This window comes from Artibeus jamaicensis, unplaced genomic scaffold (assembly GCF_021234435.1).
Source record: "Artibeus jamaicensis isolate MK-2021 breed Jamaican fruit bat unplaced genomic scaffold, CSHL_Jam_final scaffold_3222, whole genome shotgun sequence".
NCBI classification, from domain to species: domain Eukaryota; kingdom Metazoa; phylum Chordata; class Mammalia; order Chiroptera; family Phyllostomidae; genus Artibeus; species Artibeus jamaicensis.
In genome coordinates this window covers 4,866,424-4,883,474 of record NW_026522038.1, presented here as the reverse complement: position 1 = coordinate 4,883,474, position 17,051 = coordinate 4,866,424, and the positions used below count along the sequence as shown (strand labels likewise).

At 40.4% G+C, this 17,051-nt stretch overlaps 1 protein-coding gene across 2 annotated transcripts; it reads left to right on the top strand.

The window, feature by feature from the left end:
• The first annotated feature begins 459 nt into the window (after positions 1 to 459).
• On the top strand, positions 460 to 15,169 carry PLA2G12A (phospholipase A2 group XIIA). Of its 2 annotated transcripts, XR_008390054.1 has the most exons (5): positions 460 to 855; positions 7,390 to 7,466; positions 8,469 to 8,634; positions 10,569 to 10,784; positions 12,917 to 15,169. XR_008390054.1 is itself a non-coding variant. In XM_037156088.2 (4 exons), the coding sequence occupies exons 1-4, from the start codon at positions 648 to 650 to the stop codon at positions 10,685 to 10,687; spliced, it is 570 nt and encodes a 189-aa protein (XP_037011983.2). In that variant the 5' UTR covers positions 460 to 647; the 3' UTR covers positions 10,688 to 12,881. The 2 variants fall into 2 exon arrangements, 1 of the variants encoding a protein (XP_037011983.2); XM_037156088.2 differs by lacking the exon at positions 12,917 to 15,169 and having other exon boundaries at positions 10,569 to 12,881.
• Positions 15,170 to 17,051: the final 1,882 nt, after the last annotated feature.

Below are 17,051 nucleotides of genomic sequence, written 5' to 3'. Positions count from 1 at the left end.
AGGCAAAGACCCGTGAGAGTACGGCCACGTCCCCGGCGCAGAATCACATTTTTAAATTCCCAACTCGGCTGGACCCTTCGCAGCGACCTCTACAATCCGCCACGGGGGCTCAGTTCTCCAACGCTGTCCACACTCACATAAGCTTGTCTCTGGGCAGGTCGGTTTGGTTCACCTGGGTTCTTCTCCAACGGGAGGTACTCTACTATCACCCGGGGAGCTTTAAAAAAGTACCGATGCCCATTGCCTCCTGGGACTCCCTTAAGCGGCCTCCGGACCGGCACAACAGTCCTCCAGGAGTATTTAATTAGTGCTACCCCCTCTAGCGGCAGGAACCGCACGGTGCAACGCCTCCCGGGCTGGCGTCAGGACCACGTGGGCGTAAGCGTCTCGCCGACTGGCGCAGCCGCCCCGCTTCACCCCGCCCCACGCTTCGGCGCAGGCGCTCAGGGGCGCTGTGTCCCGCCGGAGCTGGGAGACCTCATCAAGGGCCCGCCTCCCAGCCGGGAAAGAGGAGTGGACTCGGGATTGCCTGGGCAGTGGGGCAGGACCGCGCGTGTGGCTGCCTAGGGCGCCCCAGAGGCTTTGTAGGGGCGCGCTGTGCGCGGCTCCGGGGACTGGTGGTCCCTACGCGGCTGGGCATTGCGCGGATGGCCCTGCTTCGGTGTCCCGCACTCGCTTTCCTCCTCCTGGTCCACACTGCGGTGCTCAGGTGCCAGGAAGAGGCTCAGACCACCGACTGGAGGGCCACCCTAAAGACTATCCGGAACGGCGTTCACAAGATCGATATGTACCTAAACGCCGCCTTGGACCTCCTGGGAGGCGAGGATGGTCTCTGTCAGTATAAGTGCAGTGACGGTGAGAGGGAACTCCGCACTGCGAGGCCCGCGCTTCCAGGGGCTGCTGGGGGGCCGGAGGGCGTGGACTGTGACGTGCGAGGCAGGCCTTGACGCTGTCCTCTGGCCGTGGGAGCACCTAACTTCTGCTAGAATCTTGCCATTCTTGTCATTGAGCCACCTAGTTACAAGTCGCACCTCTATTGTTAGAATGTGAGACATCGCCTGAGTGTGCACTCTCCTCTATTTTCCTTGCTTCTGAATTTTCTTTTTTTGTTTGCTGTTGCACGAAGTTGCCTAAGAACTTGGTGACGTGCGCATCAAGGGAATGGAGTGGAAAACACCGATTTTAGCTCTATATTTTAGCTCTTTAAATAAATCAGCTGGACATGCAAAATATACTGAGAATTTTAAAGTCATGATGGTTTAACCTTCTCAAGAATTGGGGGGATTTAATTTTTTTTCCTGAAAAGCTACAGAAATACATTGCGACCTTTGTACAGACTTTTGGTGTACCCTATTGTTGAGAAGGAGTTCTGATAGCTCTTCTATATAATTAATCTCTCAAAACTTGACAGTAATTTTCTTTCCTTGGATATCACTGATGCCTTCTCCTCGTTGTTGGTTAATATAGTTGATATTAATATCATTGTTTTGATTTATGTTTTCATTTTTTTTAACTTTATGGTTGAGCCTGAGAACTTGTTTGGTATTTCGAGCAGAGATCTTTCTTGTAGTAGTTCAGATAAAGTACTTGGGCTTCTCTTTGGATATTCAAAATGCTAAAATGATACTTGGGAAATCATGTTTCCAGTAAGAGTAGACAGCTTCTGGACCTATTAATGCTTGACACCTCAAAAGAATAGGGAGCTCAATGACTGGTGGTGAAACCAGATTGTATGTAGGAGAATTTAAAAGGAACCTACCATATATCACGTAAAAACTCTGATGCCACCTCCTGCCTGTAATTCTCAACATAATTTCTAGTTTTATGTTAATGGAGTTAAAGAATGAGCTAGAGCTTATGTAATATGATGTTGTAAGTGTTCCATTTCTTCCCTAAATTTATGAAGAAATGTTACCAGTATGCGATCTGGAAAGATGCTTTTGTGCTTGTAGAGCTTGTAGAGGACCTTGTAGAGGAATAAGTAATTCGAAGGTTAGATGCTTGCCTTTTCTCAGGCTATTGTCATAGTTCCACTTAGTTATCCTCCTTAATTATACAAATGTTTGAGGGCCTGTTGTGTGTTAGGCATTCTACCCATTGGAGATTCAGCATTGAACAAAACCGACCAAAATTTCTGTCTATGTAGCCTGCATTCTAGGGGGAGAGACAGTCAATAAGCTAGTGAAGAAGTAAAATAAGCCAGATATGCAGTGTATATAGGTATGCAGTGCTTTAAGAAGGATAAAGCAGAGAAAACACCAGTGGCGGTGTTGGAAGGGAGTTTACTCTTTTGTATTGGTTGTTCAGGGAAGTCCTCACTGATAGATAACTTCTGAGAAGAAGTTGGAAAGTGGAGAAGGTATGATCCGGGGAAAGAACACTCCAGGCAGAGGAGCAGCAAGTGTGAAGGACCTGAGGAGAAAGGCCAGTGAAGATGACTCTGAAGGTTTTGGCCTGAGCTGGAGGAAGGGTGTAGTTGCCATTTACAGAGATAGGAACACTCAGAAGGAGTAGTCTTCATGAATTTATTATGTGTGAGTCAGAGGTTCTAGAGTTTATGTATTGATATATTTAAAATAGCTCTGGAGTTGAATGGATATAATCCCTATTTTAAAAGATTATTTTAATCTTCCTTTTTGCTTAATCCTTTTTCATCTTCCCACAAGTCGAACTAAATTTACCATTTGGATTTTGGAGCAAGGTCTCCAGCATGAATGAAAGCACAAATGAACGTGATCATTTCGGATGCCTCAGTGGAAATCCTTTTGTATCTTAGTAAGTACTGTCTGTGTAGGACTGTGGTTCCAAGTCACCATGTTGATAATTTAGACATAATGAAGATTGTTCTTTAATTGCTATTACTTGAAGAGGTCTCCCTGGAACACTCTTTCAACCTTTCTATATTCAGAGTGCAAGTGAACAAATCAGAACCAAAGAGAAGCAGACAAATCCCAAAGCTAGAGGAGCATGTTTTGTACTATAAGTAAGTCATTAATTTATTCAGTGATTTATGTTTCAACAGGATCCTTTTGGCTGTTGTATTGGGAATAAAAAGGGTCTAAGGAGGTAGAGGAGCAAGAAAGGAGGAGGCAGCATGACAGGAGCAGGAATTTAGACAAAAAGATGATGGTGGTTTGGGCCAGGTTGGTAGCAGTAAAGGTGGTGAGAAGTGGTTGAATTTTGGGTGTAGTTTGAAGGAGCCTACAGGATTCGCTGATGGCTTGGAAGGAGGGTGTGATTAGAGTAAAAAATGAGAGGGAGGGAAATGGGAATGGAAAGTGCTGGATATTTGAGGAAAATGGGAAGTGAATGGACTAGAAAAATAAAGTAGCATAAGAGGCCGATGGAGATGCTGATCACGAAGTTAAAGTCTCCAATGTTCGGTAAAGCAGGCTGGGATTTTACACTGTGCTTCCTACAGACATGGTGGTAAGGTCTTTGTGTGACCTGCTGCCTTCTCCTTATGCTTCTCATCTGCTTCAGTATCTTTCAGGTCACAGAAGTTTGTCTGTTTGGAAGTATTTACATCAAATTCAGAAAAATCTGGAGAAAAGAACTGTTGTCTCAGTCCCTGCAAATCTTTAGGTTTCAGCGGTCCATACAGGTGATGAGAGGAGTAGTTGCTTAAGTCAAAAAGTGAAGTCAGTGAATAGTATTTTCCTATAGTTGTGCACAGTGGATTTGTTTTTATTTTTTAAATTCTTCCCATCTAACAGTCTTTTTCCTCAGCTTTCTGTATCGGCTTATGAGTTTGGGGGGACAGTGGCCCTAATACACTGTGGCTTTGATTTGACTCAGATGTAGTTTCTTCTATAGTGAGTTTCTGCTTGCTTTGTGTATTAGCCTGCTCAGGCCGCTGTAACGAAATACCATAGAGTGGGTGACTTAAACAATGGACATTTTTTTTCCTATAGTTTTGGAGGCTGGAAAATCTAAGATTAAGGCCTGGCCAACACTGTTCTATGTTCCTGACTTGCAGGTAGCTGCCTTCTGGTTTGTGGGGGTTGGTAGGGTGTGACTGGGGAGCAAGATCTCTGGGGTCTCTTACAGGGGTACCAGTCCCATCATGGGGGCCTCATCTTAACCTAATCACCTCTCAGAAGCCCCTTCGCTGGGTACATTGAGGGGTTATGGATGCAACTAAAGATTTGGAGGGGCAGCATACACAATGTAGTTCACGTAGCACTTTGTAAAAACTGCCACCAGTAGAAATGTTATTTTTTTAGATGTTTAGCAGCTTATAACACAATTTATAAAACCTTTTAAATGATATTAACACATTTGTAATTTTGGTATCTGAACTAATCTTTAATAAACAACTTTCTTGGTTCAGAAACAATTATTTTATTTATTTATTTTAAAGATTTTATTTATTTACTCTTAGAGGGGAAGGCAGGAAGAGAGGGAGAGAAACATCAATGTGTGGTTGCCTCTCACTTGCCCCCAATGGGGACCTGGCTGCAACCCAGGCATGTGCCCTGACTGGGAATCAAACCAGCGACCCTTTGGTTCACAGGCTAGCATTCAATCCACTGAACCACACCAGCCAGGGCAGAAACAATTATTTTAATTTAAAGGTGAATTTAGAACATCAGAACACTTTAAAATATTTCAGGAAACGAATTATTTTTCAGTTTTCTGGAGAAGAGAGCTGTTGTTGTTATTAGTGTTTATTTGCTTTTGCTGTGGATAAAGAATATTTTAATTTCAGCAAGAAATGTTTTTCATTTTTTTCATCCAGTAATTTCTTGAGTGCCCACTATGTGCATCTTGTAAACGAGGAAGACAAAGTTCCTGTCCTCATAGAAACTGGCTAATTATGTTGATCTTAAGGTCAATAATGTTAGGAAGAGTAACCAGCCAAGATGTATGGAATGGATATGGAAGGGAAGGGCGCTACTTTACATGGAGTGAACAGGGAAAGCCTCTCTGAAGAAATGAAACTAGCAGTTTTCTTCAAAAGAAACAAAAACAAACACACACTTCGTTGCTGCTTCTGGGGGGCCCGTTTACCAGCATTTATTTCATAGTGTTATTATCCAGTGTTTCACATTCTAGACCTTGGTTCTTTATTATTCCATTTTATCAACTTCCCTCCTTGGGGCAGCTTTAAGCTCTAGCCTTGTTTGAGACAACCACCTTCTCCTCCATCCTTGGCTCTTCATTCTCGTTTTGCCAGCTAGATCCGAACTGTCTTTGTTTCTCTGTTTTCTCCTGTAGTGGGCATGGTTGGTTTTTATTATTTCCCTGACTTAATTTATAGCTGAAACATATGCTAACTGTCCCAGGCTGTATTAATACGGGTACTCTATCCAGTTCAAAATAGGTCTGTACTTAATGGAGTTCAGTTTTTCATTTTAAAGATGTGACAGATTACAAGTGTTCAGTCTTTGGAGGCTGATGAGCTCCCCAAACTCAAAAGAGACTGAAGGAGGAACAGTAGTACCAGCTTATCTGTTTATAATGAGTATAATAATTGCCATGAGGATTAACCTTCCAAGTCTTCTACTCATTCATTCGTCAACAAATATTTACTGAAAATCTAGCCATGTGCCAGGGAACTGTTCTAGACATTGGGGTCACAGAACAGAAATTTCTGCCCTCAAGGAGTTTGTATTTTAGGACTGGGGACAGATAATAAACAAAGGAAGTAGGTCAGTGGTACAGTATGTTAGGGGGTCACAGGTGCTGCAGATGGTGTGGTGAAACAATGCGTCCCTGAGAAGGTGAGGGAGTAACTAGGTTTCAGGAGGAAGAGCGTCCGTGGAGAGGAACAACAGAGTCAGTGGCACTGTGGCACCCAGTGTCTGGGCAGCAGCAGAGGACGGATGTGATGGAACGGAGTGAGGAAAAGAGGAAGAGGAGAGAGAAATGAAGGTGTGGGAGGCAGATTCGCATAGGAATTATAGACACTGAAAGGACTTTGACTTTCATCCCGAATATGACGAGAAGCCATTGGTAGGGTTTTGGCAGAGGGAAAATCCCATCTGACATACCTGAACAGAGTCACTCAGGTTCAGTGTTGATACTGGACTACAGCCGGAGGTGGGATGGGGGTGGGGAAACTGAAGGAGGGAGACTGGTGTGGAGGTTATGGCGATAATCCAGGGTGGCTTGGAGCAGGGCGGTAGCAGTGGAGGTGGTATGTCAGTGATTTCTATCTTACATGAGGAGAGCTATTTCTAAAGTACCTTTCAGCATTTAAGGATGATGATAAATGTCATCTTTCACGTTGTTACTGAACCGTTGGTGCTGTCGGGGAGAGTATAACTGGAGTAACATAGTTCACCAGGTTTATTCCTGACTTTTTTCCTTGACTGGCAAAAGGGTATATTTGCCAAATGATTGGCTGGAGTCTGGACTAGAACGTGTAGTCCTGTAAGGTCTTAACAATAGTATAAAGCTTTTACGTGAAAGTAGAGAAGAACCCCTTTGCTTTCCACCATTTCAGTTACCCTCAGTCAACCTGTGTGTGAAAATATTAATGGAGAATTCCAAAAATAAACAACGCACAAGTTTTAAATTGCACGCCATTCTGAACACCTCACTTCACCTCATGACATAGGCACCATACCATCTTACATCATCACAGAAGGCTGCGTACAGCACAGTATGGCATTTTGAGAGACCACATTCACATAATTTTTATTACAGCATATTGTGATAATTGTCCTACTTTACTGTTAGTTATTGTTAACCTCTTACTGTATGTAATTTATAAATTAAACTTTATCATAGGTACGTATGCATAGGGGAGAAACATAGCGTATATAGGATTCAGTATTGTTTGTGGTTTCAGGCATCCACAGGATGAGGACTACTGTAATTAAACGACCATTAAGTGACCATGTCTTCCTTAGCTTTAGGCTCCAGCTTAGTAACTGGTTAGTTAATCATTATTGAGATTTGCTTGACATGGAGCATTGGCTAAAGGATAGGAAGATACAGTTCTCGTCTTACAGGTTTTAATTTAAAAATGTAAGCATTAGAATGTACAGGAAAATAGGATGGATTTCTTTTATATGTGTGGACCCATTCTGGCATGTGACCTCTGAAATCTCCAGAAGTCCAGAATAAGCTTTTGTATGTTTTACATGGTATAGGTTTACAAATATAATTACATTTTATGAACTCCACCATACATCTTATGAGCCATCACATATGTGTGTATATATATATATTTATACTTATTTGACTAAAGGAGAAATAAAAATAATAAGGTAGACAAATTAGCCTTCTTAATGCTCATCAGAATAAAGACATATTCACTTATGTCAGCATCTAAATATTAAGTATTTCCAAAGCTAGTCTAGCCAGTTGTAGATCTTTTTGCATATGTACTTTTTATCCTATTTCAAAGTTAATTATGGTACCGTTTCTATTTTGTAGGATCTAAGCCTTTCCCACGCTATGGTTTTAAACCCTCCCCGCCGAATGGATGTGGCTCTCCACTATTTGGTGTTCACGTAAATATTGCTTTTTATTTGATAAATGTTACCATTGTCAGGCTATGTAATACTATTGATTATGCAAAACTATCAATGTGTTCTTAGGCTCACAAGTAATTTTACTTGTTGTAATAGTGATCAGGTTTATTATATTCTTTTATAGCTAAAAAACAAGTCCTAACAAAACTAAATATAGTAAAAGTCATGTTTTATTTTTTAATCTTGAGACATTAATACCATGTAAGTGATATTTCTTCATGCCATAAATACGATTTATTATATAAGAAATACTACTTAGGATGAAAAGTATAGATAAGGCATACTATTTTCTATATTAAAACTAGGCTAAGTAGGATAGCTGTGTGTTTGTGGTAGGGGAAGCTGGATCTCAGCCAAGTGTTATGGGGAAAATGTTTGTAGACTGATTCTTAGACACGAGGATTTTACATATAAAGTAATTTAAATTAGTTAAAGATATGAATCATAGATTCAAAGGAACAGTATCTTTAGAGATTGGAGGGACACTTAAAGATTAAACCTCAGAACAACAAACAATATTTAGTTGTAGGAGCTTAAAATTTTTCAGTGACCTTTCATATGAAGTACATTTTATTTGGGGGATGAGGTACAAAATACTTTGGAATATCCAAAAATCCTCCTTGCCCAGCTCCTGGAGAACTCTTTAAATGCTGTCAGACTTACCTTTCTGTTTTTAAAAGTATGTTTTGTGCTTTGGGCAGTTGGAAGTTGTGTTCATTAGCAGCAGGTAACTGTAAATATTCTACCATTGCCAACGAGGAAGCTCTAAGGCGTGGCTGAGAGGGAGGTCACAGAGTAACATGGGTGCGTGCGATGGCGATCAGGAAGAGAACTGTAAGATGGAAAACATTCGTAGGCAGAAATGGATTTTAGGGATTATACAGCAGTCATTGTCGTTGATTTCTCATTGATATTTCTGTGCAGAACTTAAGCAGAGTTTTGAATCTCATTAACGGTAATCCATCCAAATGTCTCTTTCAGCTTAATATCGGCATCCCTTCCCTGACAAAGTGCTGCAACCACCACGACAGGTGCTATGAGACCTGCGGCAAGAGCAAGAACGACTGTGACGAGGAGTTCCAGTACTGCCTCTCCAAGATCTGCCGGGAGGTGCAGAAAACTCTAGGACTCACTCAGCATGTCCAGGGTGAGGATGATCTGGTGGAAGGGGGAGGAGCACGGGTCTTCCAAGTTTCATCGAATGCTTTGTGTTTTAGAGCAGGACTTACGGACAGAAATCTTTCACTCTGTTGTACATTATCTGTTGTAACACAGCCGCTTCGATTTTCTGAGATGAGGACTCAATGATTTTGTAACCTGAAATGATTTATGTCACGGAAACAAACAGTGTTAGGGAACTGGGAGAGAAGGTTTTGTGAGGCAGAGAAGAATTCACGCCAGTTCTTGGAAACCCCGATCCAGTGAGTTAAGAGGGGAGCACATTAGATTTAGAGTAGGAAGTTCTGGAAGATTTGAGTCTGAACTCTGTCTCTTCATATGTATGTGTCAGGAGGGTCCCCCAAACCACCCCTTTAATGGTTTAGTGGTTGGCTAGGAGGATTCAGGACTTAGCGTGTGGTCGTAGTCACAGTAATGATTATCACAGTGAAGGGACGCAAGGCAAAAATCAGCAAAGGGGAAAGGTGCTTCGCTGTCTCATTTGTAAGTGAGGATGATGACCCCATCGCAGAGTTATTGGAGAAAATGAGATATTTGTGGGCTCATCCATCACTGCACAGCTGCTACCAGTTATGAGATATCTTTACTGTCAAGCCAAAAAATGTACCACACACTGAAAACAAAAGAGAAAAGGCAATTAGAAGGGGCACAAAGGGAAACTAATGTTTTTAAGTACTTTGCATAACAGACTATACTTTAGATATATTTTTATTGAGGTTTACAAAAATCTAAAGAAGTAGGTGCTATTATACCCACTTTTCTAGGAAGGAAACTGAGGTTTGGAAAGAAGTAACTTGCTCCAAGTGACATAGTGCAGAATCTAAAATGTGTGTTCTGTCTACTATGGTATTTCCCCAAACAGTCTCACAGGTCTGACTCTGAAACCCTACTAATAATGGTCAAAGAAGGAATCTCTGCTCTAGGTGGAACTTGAATGCACCACCTTTGAATCCCTTTGCGTGCTTTTGGCTAAGATAAACTTGTACAGCTGAAGCACAGGGGCTTGTGTTTCCTGTTTTCTGATCCGAAGTCATGCTAACATAGCTCAGTGATGAAACCAAATTCCTTTCAATCTTTCATTTAATAATCGCAGCCTGTACACTTCCGTGATCAGTTGTGTTCCTTAATGGCACAGTCTTTTGGGGAACTTTGATAATGTGATGATTTTATAATGATGATTTTAAATTTTCTTAACATGAGTGTTTGAAACTTGATATATTTGGACATTTGAAAGGCACTCTGTGTTGTCTCTCTACAAGTATAGTGTATTAAGATAATCTCACCTGGGTGTTTCAAAGTAAATCCATTGTCTTTTTTATCATCTTAAAAAAATTGTTAAAGCCTACCAGATGAAAACCAGTTTGATTCTTACCTCCCATCCCAAGCTAAATTTGGATATTGGTCAAAGAAACAGACTTGGGTCCATTTACCTCAAGCATCTTAAATGATCTGTGGTTGGTTCTTAGAAGCCATTGGCTAGAATTAAATGTTTTGATGTTGCTCAGTTTTTTACCTTTATTTTTTCTGCATCTAAAAATCTTCCCTTGAAATGTAAAACGTAAGTGATATCAGGCATCTCTAACAATGATATTTTTCAGATTAGAGGACAATTAACAGCGATGAGCTGGTTGATCAGTGCTCTTGAGAGAGACTCATTTGTCTAATAAAGAAAATTGGGTCAAACAGTTGCATGCAAAGAAAAAGTAGACACACGGTCAAGAGCTGAAACGAAGTCTTTGTATATGTGGATATGTGTTTCTGGTGTGTGAAGATGTTCACCAGCATACATCTAAGTGCCCACGAAGGAGGTGCTTGACTCTGTACTGGAACGTGTGACATGTGTGAAGAGAGCGCAGTGCTTTGACATTTCCCCCCAGTAATGGCACTTTTCTTACTTTGCAGCCTGTGAAACAGCAGTGGAGCTCTTGTTTGACAGTGTTATACACTTAGGCTGTAAACCGTACCTGGACAGCCAACGAGCCGCCTGTTGGTGTCGCTATGAAGAAAAAACCGATCTTTAAAGAAGATGCTGACAGGTGGTGCCAGTGAGGATGAAAGAACATAACCTTTGGCAAAGAACTAATGGTTTTTACAGCATGAAACTGCCTGATTCTTATTGTAAGACATTATTTTGACATTAAAACTTCAAACTAAAAACAACCCCCCAAAACTCTAAAACAGCCCTGGCTGGTGTGGCTCGGTGGATTAAGTCCTGGCCTGTGAACTGAAGGGTTACAGGTTCGATTCCTAGTCAGAGCACATGCCTGGGTAATGGGCCAGGTCCCTAGTGGGGGAAACTTGAGAGGCAACTCTCACATTGATGTTTCTCTCCCTCTCCCTCCCTTCTCTCTAAAAATAAATAAGTAAAATCTTTAAAAATGACACAAGACTTCAAACTAAAGAGAAGTTGGGGAGGTTATGTGCCTGGCTGTGTTGCTGCCTTAGTGTACCAGGTTGTCTTGACCAGTGTTGGGAAGAGGTGCGTGTTACCACATTTACAAAACAAAAAAAGTGAAGTCAAATGTGAAATTCATGTGTGAAATTTCATATTTGGAAATATGGGGAGACCATCACTCAGAAGTGTTATTTGTCTACTAAAAAATTTTAAATACACATTCATGCCTAGAAGGACCTGACTTTATTTTTTTTCTATTTTAATTAATACAAGATATGCTATTTGTCTGTAGCCCATTGAACATACGAGGAAATCATATTTCTCTCAATGACAGGACTAATTACAAGGACAGGGTCTCCATGTCTGCTTCTATAAAACTGGAACTGTTCACTGGTGACCTCTCAGGGAGCAAAACCAGGATATGTACTGTTATGTAATATGCCTAAGAAGTGATGTGAATAACATTCAGAAGCACGGCCTCCCCCACGCTATGAACCACTCCTCTGACAAATGTCATATTCTGTTATAATCTTTGCCTAAATTGGAGAAAAGATAGATTTAATGAGACAAGTGGAAAGTTGTTTAACATACACATCATAGAGTTATATTCTGTTATACTTTAGTGTTTATTCCTTAACTTGTTCCTCATAGTGCATTCTGGGATAGTTTTATTAAGTGGACTTAATAAAAATTGTACTTGCTGTTGTTTGGGGGGGGGGGTGGTTAAGCCTTAACCGTGGGGTTGAAAGGGATGGCAAAGCAAGATACAAAGAACTGTCTTCTATAAATCTCTGACTTACGTGAAAAATTACTAACATGTTTAAGAGCAAATCCCACAACCCCGCTGCCTCTAAAAATGTGGGCGTGGAGAGCTTTTCTGCCCCTCAGAAGCTTGGTCATGGTCTCCGACTGCCCTCTGCACACTGCTGGCTGTCCACTTTCCTGAGCCCAGGACCCCAAGCCATATGTATCTTCTGAGTAACCTGTGATTAAAATTATTAAGACAAACTACTTGGAAAGTCAGAGAAATACACCACCCGGAGTGGTTCTTTTTAAGTCATTACAGGCAGCATTCGGAAGAAAGAAAAATATGTTCTGGAAAAAAGGCTGCATTCCTAACTAAATACAGCAGGTCCTCAACATCATTGATGAGATGATACAGAAACTTAACTCTTGTTTGTATCAGTTAACCTGTGGTAAAACTGCCTTTGTTATGCGAAGTTGCACTTAAAGTCGCAGAACCTGTCATTGTCGCTTCCTGTATATGTTGTTACCTGACAGCTGCCCCAACTGAGGTGGCGGTGGCTGTTCTGCTCAGAGATGTGTCCTGCAGCGGACGAGGCAAGTGTGTCCCTCATGGCTAAGTGAACAGACTGGAAACTTGATGTTTGGAACTCCTAATTGATACTTTTCAGACTTTTTTACAGGTGCAGTTTTATAAGCCATTGTCAATATTTAATCTTTATCAACATTTACTATTGAAATACTTGACCAAATAACTTGAAACTTGTAATAAATTCATGGACTTTCTTGGCAGCATTGGCTTTCTCAAGACAAACTCAGAATGTCTTTTTAAATATTTAATTCACAGTCATATGTACAGAAATCAGTAGAAGCTGTTTTTTATATGTTCAGGTTTTTAAAAACTTGTTATCTTGGAATAATTTTAGATTTACAGAAAAAGTTGCAAAAAATAATGTCAAGGCTTCCTCTATATTTCCTGCCCCTAATGTTAACATTTTAACATAACCATGAAACAGTTGTTAAAAAACCAATATTGGTGATTACTATTAATTAAATTCAGCTTTATTTGGATTGTACTAGTTGTCCTACTAATGTCACTTTTCTTTTTCAGGATCCAATCAAGAACACCACACTGCATTTAGTCATGTCTGCTCAACCTCTGGTCTATGATGGTTCATCAGTCTTTCCTTGTTTTTCATAAACTTGGTAGTTTTAAAAAGTATTGGTCAGATGTCCTGTAGAATGCCCCTCAGTTTGGGTTTGTCTGATGTTTTCCTCATGATTGGACTGTGGTTATGGATTTGAGGAGGAAAATCAGAGGTGAAGGGTTCTCGGTAAATCATATGAGGAGTTGAATACTGTCAAGTTGATGTTGTGATAACTTTAGATACTTGGCTAAGGTAGTGTCTGTTAGCTATCTCCACTGTAGATACTTGGCTAAGGTAGTGTCTGTTAGCTATCTCCACTGTACAGTTACCATTTTCCCTTTTCATACTTTCGTTCTTTGGAGGCCAGTCATCAAGTTCAGTCTATGGGAAGTGAAGGGGGGGCAAGATGACCTTCTATCCCCTGGAAGGGGGCGTATCTATGTGTAGTGCTTGGAATTCTTCTGTAACAAAGATTTGTGGCCCCCCCCCATTTACTTACTTAGTTATTTATAGCAGTATGGACTCATGTATACTTCTTTTATGCTCTGGATAATGTTTATTTTGTTGCTCAAATCATTCTAGCTTGGCTATTGGGAGTTCAGTCAGGTTGGCCCCTGGGTCTCTGATATGCCCATCCTTTGGGTCTCTGAGCATTTCCACAGTTTCCGGCAAGAAAGTAGGAAAGTTGCTCCAGGCTCATCCTGCATATTCCCAGCCCTAACGCCAGCCTCTTCGGTTCCTTTTACTGGAGATTGGTTTCTGATGAACCTTAGAAACCAAGATCTGGACACTGGATGTGCTTGTGGCTACCGAATACCACTGCTTCTAGACACTCCCAGCAAACAGAGCTATGAAATATATACAGGGTGGGACAAAAGTAAGTTTACGGTTCACGTGGAAAATAATATAGTAATTAAGAAATAATAATACAAGAGTAAACTCTGTTTTTCATGTACTCACAACTGTAAACCTACTTTTACCCCTCCCTGTATATATGTCAACATGTACACACCTGAAATTAGCTGTGTGTACATAAATATACATACATTTGAGTTTGTATTGATGTTTTCACTTGAATTCTGTGCCATGGGGCATATATTTATATTTTAAGAGTGGTATTTTCCCTATCCACAGAATACATTTTAAAAAAAGCAAAATTTTTAAGATTTTAATTACTTTCAGAAAGAGGGGAAGGGAGGGAGAGGGACACTGATGTGTGAGAGAAACATCGATCGGTTGCCTCTGGCACGGCCCCAGCCAGTGACCTGGCCCATAACCCAGGCATGTGTCCTGACCAGGAATCGAACTGGTCACCTTTTGTTTCACAGGCCAGTGCCCAATCCACTGAGCCACACCAGCTGGAACAAAAAGCCAAAGAGTTTTTAAAACCAACCCCCAAAGCTAGTTTTAGCAGCTCTTTGTAAGAAATATGATATTGATCTTTGAAAATAATAAAACTACATTGCTTTAAAATAATGCATGTCTCTTCAAAAGCTTTTGACACACTTCTTCCAGGAACAGATATGGCTGCACTCATTTCATGGTGAGGTCAAGAGCGAATTAAGCACATCTTAGGGAGCAGTCTTCCTTTCACTGAAGTCCTAACCAGACTGGTAATACTAATTAAGAAGTTTTGGTAACTTATAACTAATTCTCCCTAATTAAGTACAAAGTGCTATTTCTGTTAGTATTTATAGAAGTACAAGATTACAAGGTCATTTTATCCTGGTACAAAATAAGAATAACATTTAATGAAATGAAGACAGTGGAGTCTTTCTGTAAAAACAATGTTTAGTAGACTGACTAAAGGCACTTTGTGGAGTAGAATGAGATGTATCAGGTAAGATCCACCCACATGTACTATATTGCGCTGTTCTAAAATTTGCTGATATTACCTGCTATATATTTATTCAAACTTGTGTAATGACTGGCTGTACTTGAAGTAGTCCCTTCAGTTTGCGATTTTTTTCTCTGCTTTACCTTACAAAAACAGCCACCTGCTCAAATCATAAGTGCAAGAATGAACCAGTGCTATAAACACATGAAAAATAATTTTAAATAAAAATAATGAAAACTGGGTCAATAGTATCATCTTTGCAGATAAGCGACAGTTGTTTGTTTCCCACAGCCTTATTAGGTTTCCCCCAAAATTTTCAGAGCCTTGCTGACAACTTTTCAAACATTTCTTTGTTGGCTCTCAAGTTTGAAGTGTAAGCATCAGAATCATAGAAATTTAATATTTCTATAATTTATATAGGAAAAAACTGAAAGTTTAGTGAGGTAACATTGAAAAAAAGACCAAAATTTAAAATTTAAAATTACCTCTGAATTTAATTTTGGTCCACAAGATGTCATTCCTCGGATAGGTGACAGTTGGCCTTCAGTTTCAGTACAGTCCATAAAATTGATTGTTCCCATATTATGGGAAGAATCAAACCATCCCGTTAACGTTTGTGAACCCTGAAAAAGAACATACCAACTGGGAATGGCTCCTGGCATTTAATGGGGCTCAAATTTTAAAAAAACAAGCAGTCTAGCAGCCTTTCTACACAGGGGTCTTTCAGGCAAACTGCAGTTGAGAGTTAAGCCTACCCTGAAGTTTGTATGGAAAATAATACAATTAATAAACAAGAATAAACTCTGTTTTGTATACTCAAAACTGTAAGCCCACTTTTGCTCACCTCCGTATAACCACTTATGCTACAAAAGCAATATAATATTCTAAGTAACAAAATACTTAGGGGAAAAAAATTCCTTTCATCTGTTCCTTCCAGCTAAGTGGAAGGCCAGCCAGTTGGGATTCGGCTCCTAGAGAGGGCGTGTTTTCAGGACTCAAGCAGAGGAGACTCTGAAGATTAGGCAACAGGACTGGAAGCTCTGGTGGTCAGATAACTCATTCAAACTGATTAAAGTCCTGCGTGTGAATGCTGAAAGCTTGAATCTCGTACAGTGGATAAATATTTACTGAACACTTCCTATCTGCTAGGCAACTGGGCTTGGTAATAGGGAAACCAAAAGAAGGCAGATCCTGCTTTCAATTATAGTAAGATGGTAATAAAAATAATTTATTGAGCTCTCTACAAGCCAGGCAGTGTTCTGAGTACAGTCATTGAACTCAATTGTCACAACAACCATATATAAGGGAGATGTTGATCTTCTATGCCTTCACTGAAGAATGAGTAGCTAAGATAATGATTTCTGGAAAAAAGTTTAAATCCTCAGATGAGGACATGTTTATTGATTTTATAGAGAGAGGAAGAAACACTGGGGGAGAGAGAATCACTGATGTAAGAAACATGGATCAGTTGCCTCCCATATGTGCCCAGACCAGGGATCAAACCTGCAACCTTTTTTCGGTGTACAGGACAACACTTCAACCCACTTAACCACACAGCCTGGGCAATTTTGGGAAATATTTTATGCTTTCAATGAAATGAATAGTAAATTTAGTATGGGGCGAGTAAAAGCCTTCTCCTTTGATTTCATATTCCATGTAATGAGCAAGCATGATTTTTGAACCACGAGCACATGCGATTATCAAGTTAGATTTTATTTTTTTCCCCATAATAATGGGGTAACATTAGTAGAGGACAAACTGATCCCTTATTTATTTCTTAAATATCCCTTATAGTTATTTTAACATATTAGAAATCGTGTCTTAACACATTTTTTCCCCGGTATGAAGTTGGTTACTTTTTAAATGACAAGGCCCAAAAGACTTAACAAAAGATAAGGCCACCTTTTCATTCAGTCTTAAAGAGTTGTAACTGAAGCAAATTTACACAATAGCCAATCACCCAAGGAGGTGCTCAGTTGAAGGCAACATTGAGTGCTTCATCACACCGATTTGCACACTGAGCAGCATTTTATGTGTGAGGACAGCATGCTTTGACTCAAGGCAACCCGTAATCTATAGAACCCCAAAGTCCTGGCTCCCAGTTTCTGCATGATCCCTTCCCCAAGTTAGCTTTGATAAAAAATTATGACAGAGACTTAACCAGGCAGTCAATCACAAGGGTTTGTGTGAGGAGCTAGGGCTTATGGGAGAAGTTGTGTACTCTGTCATTTCATAATCCTACAGGAAGAACTCTGTTCATA

Excerpts from the sequence above, each read along its gene's own strand:
- PLA2G12A (XM_037156088.2), top strand. The coding sequence starts at position 648 with ATGGCCCTGCTTCGGTGTCCCGCACTCGCTTTCCTCCTCCTGGTCCAC. Across the intron at positions 856-7,389 it reads TCAGTATAAGTGCAGTGACG|GATCTAAGCCTTTCCCACGC; the intron begins GTGAGAGGGAAC and ends TCTATTTTGTAG. Across the intron at positions 8,635-10,568 it reads ACTCACTCAGCATGTCCAGG|CCTGTGAAACAGCAGTGGAG; the intron begins GTGAGGATGATC and ends CTTACTTTGCAG.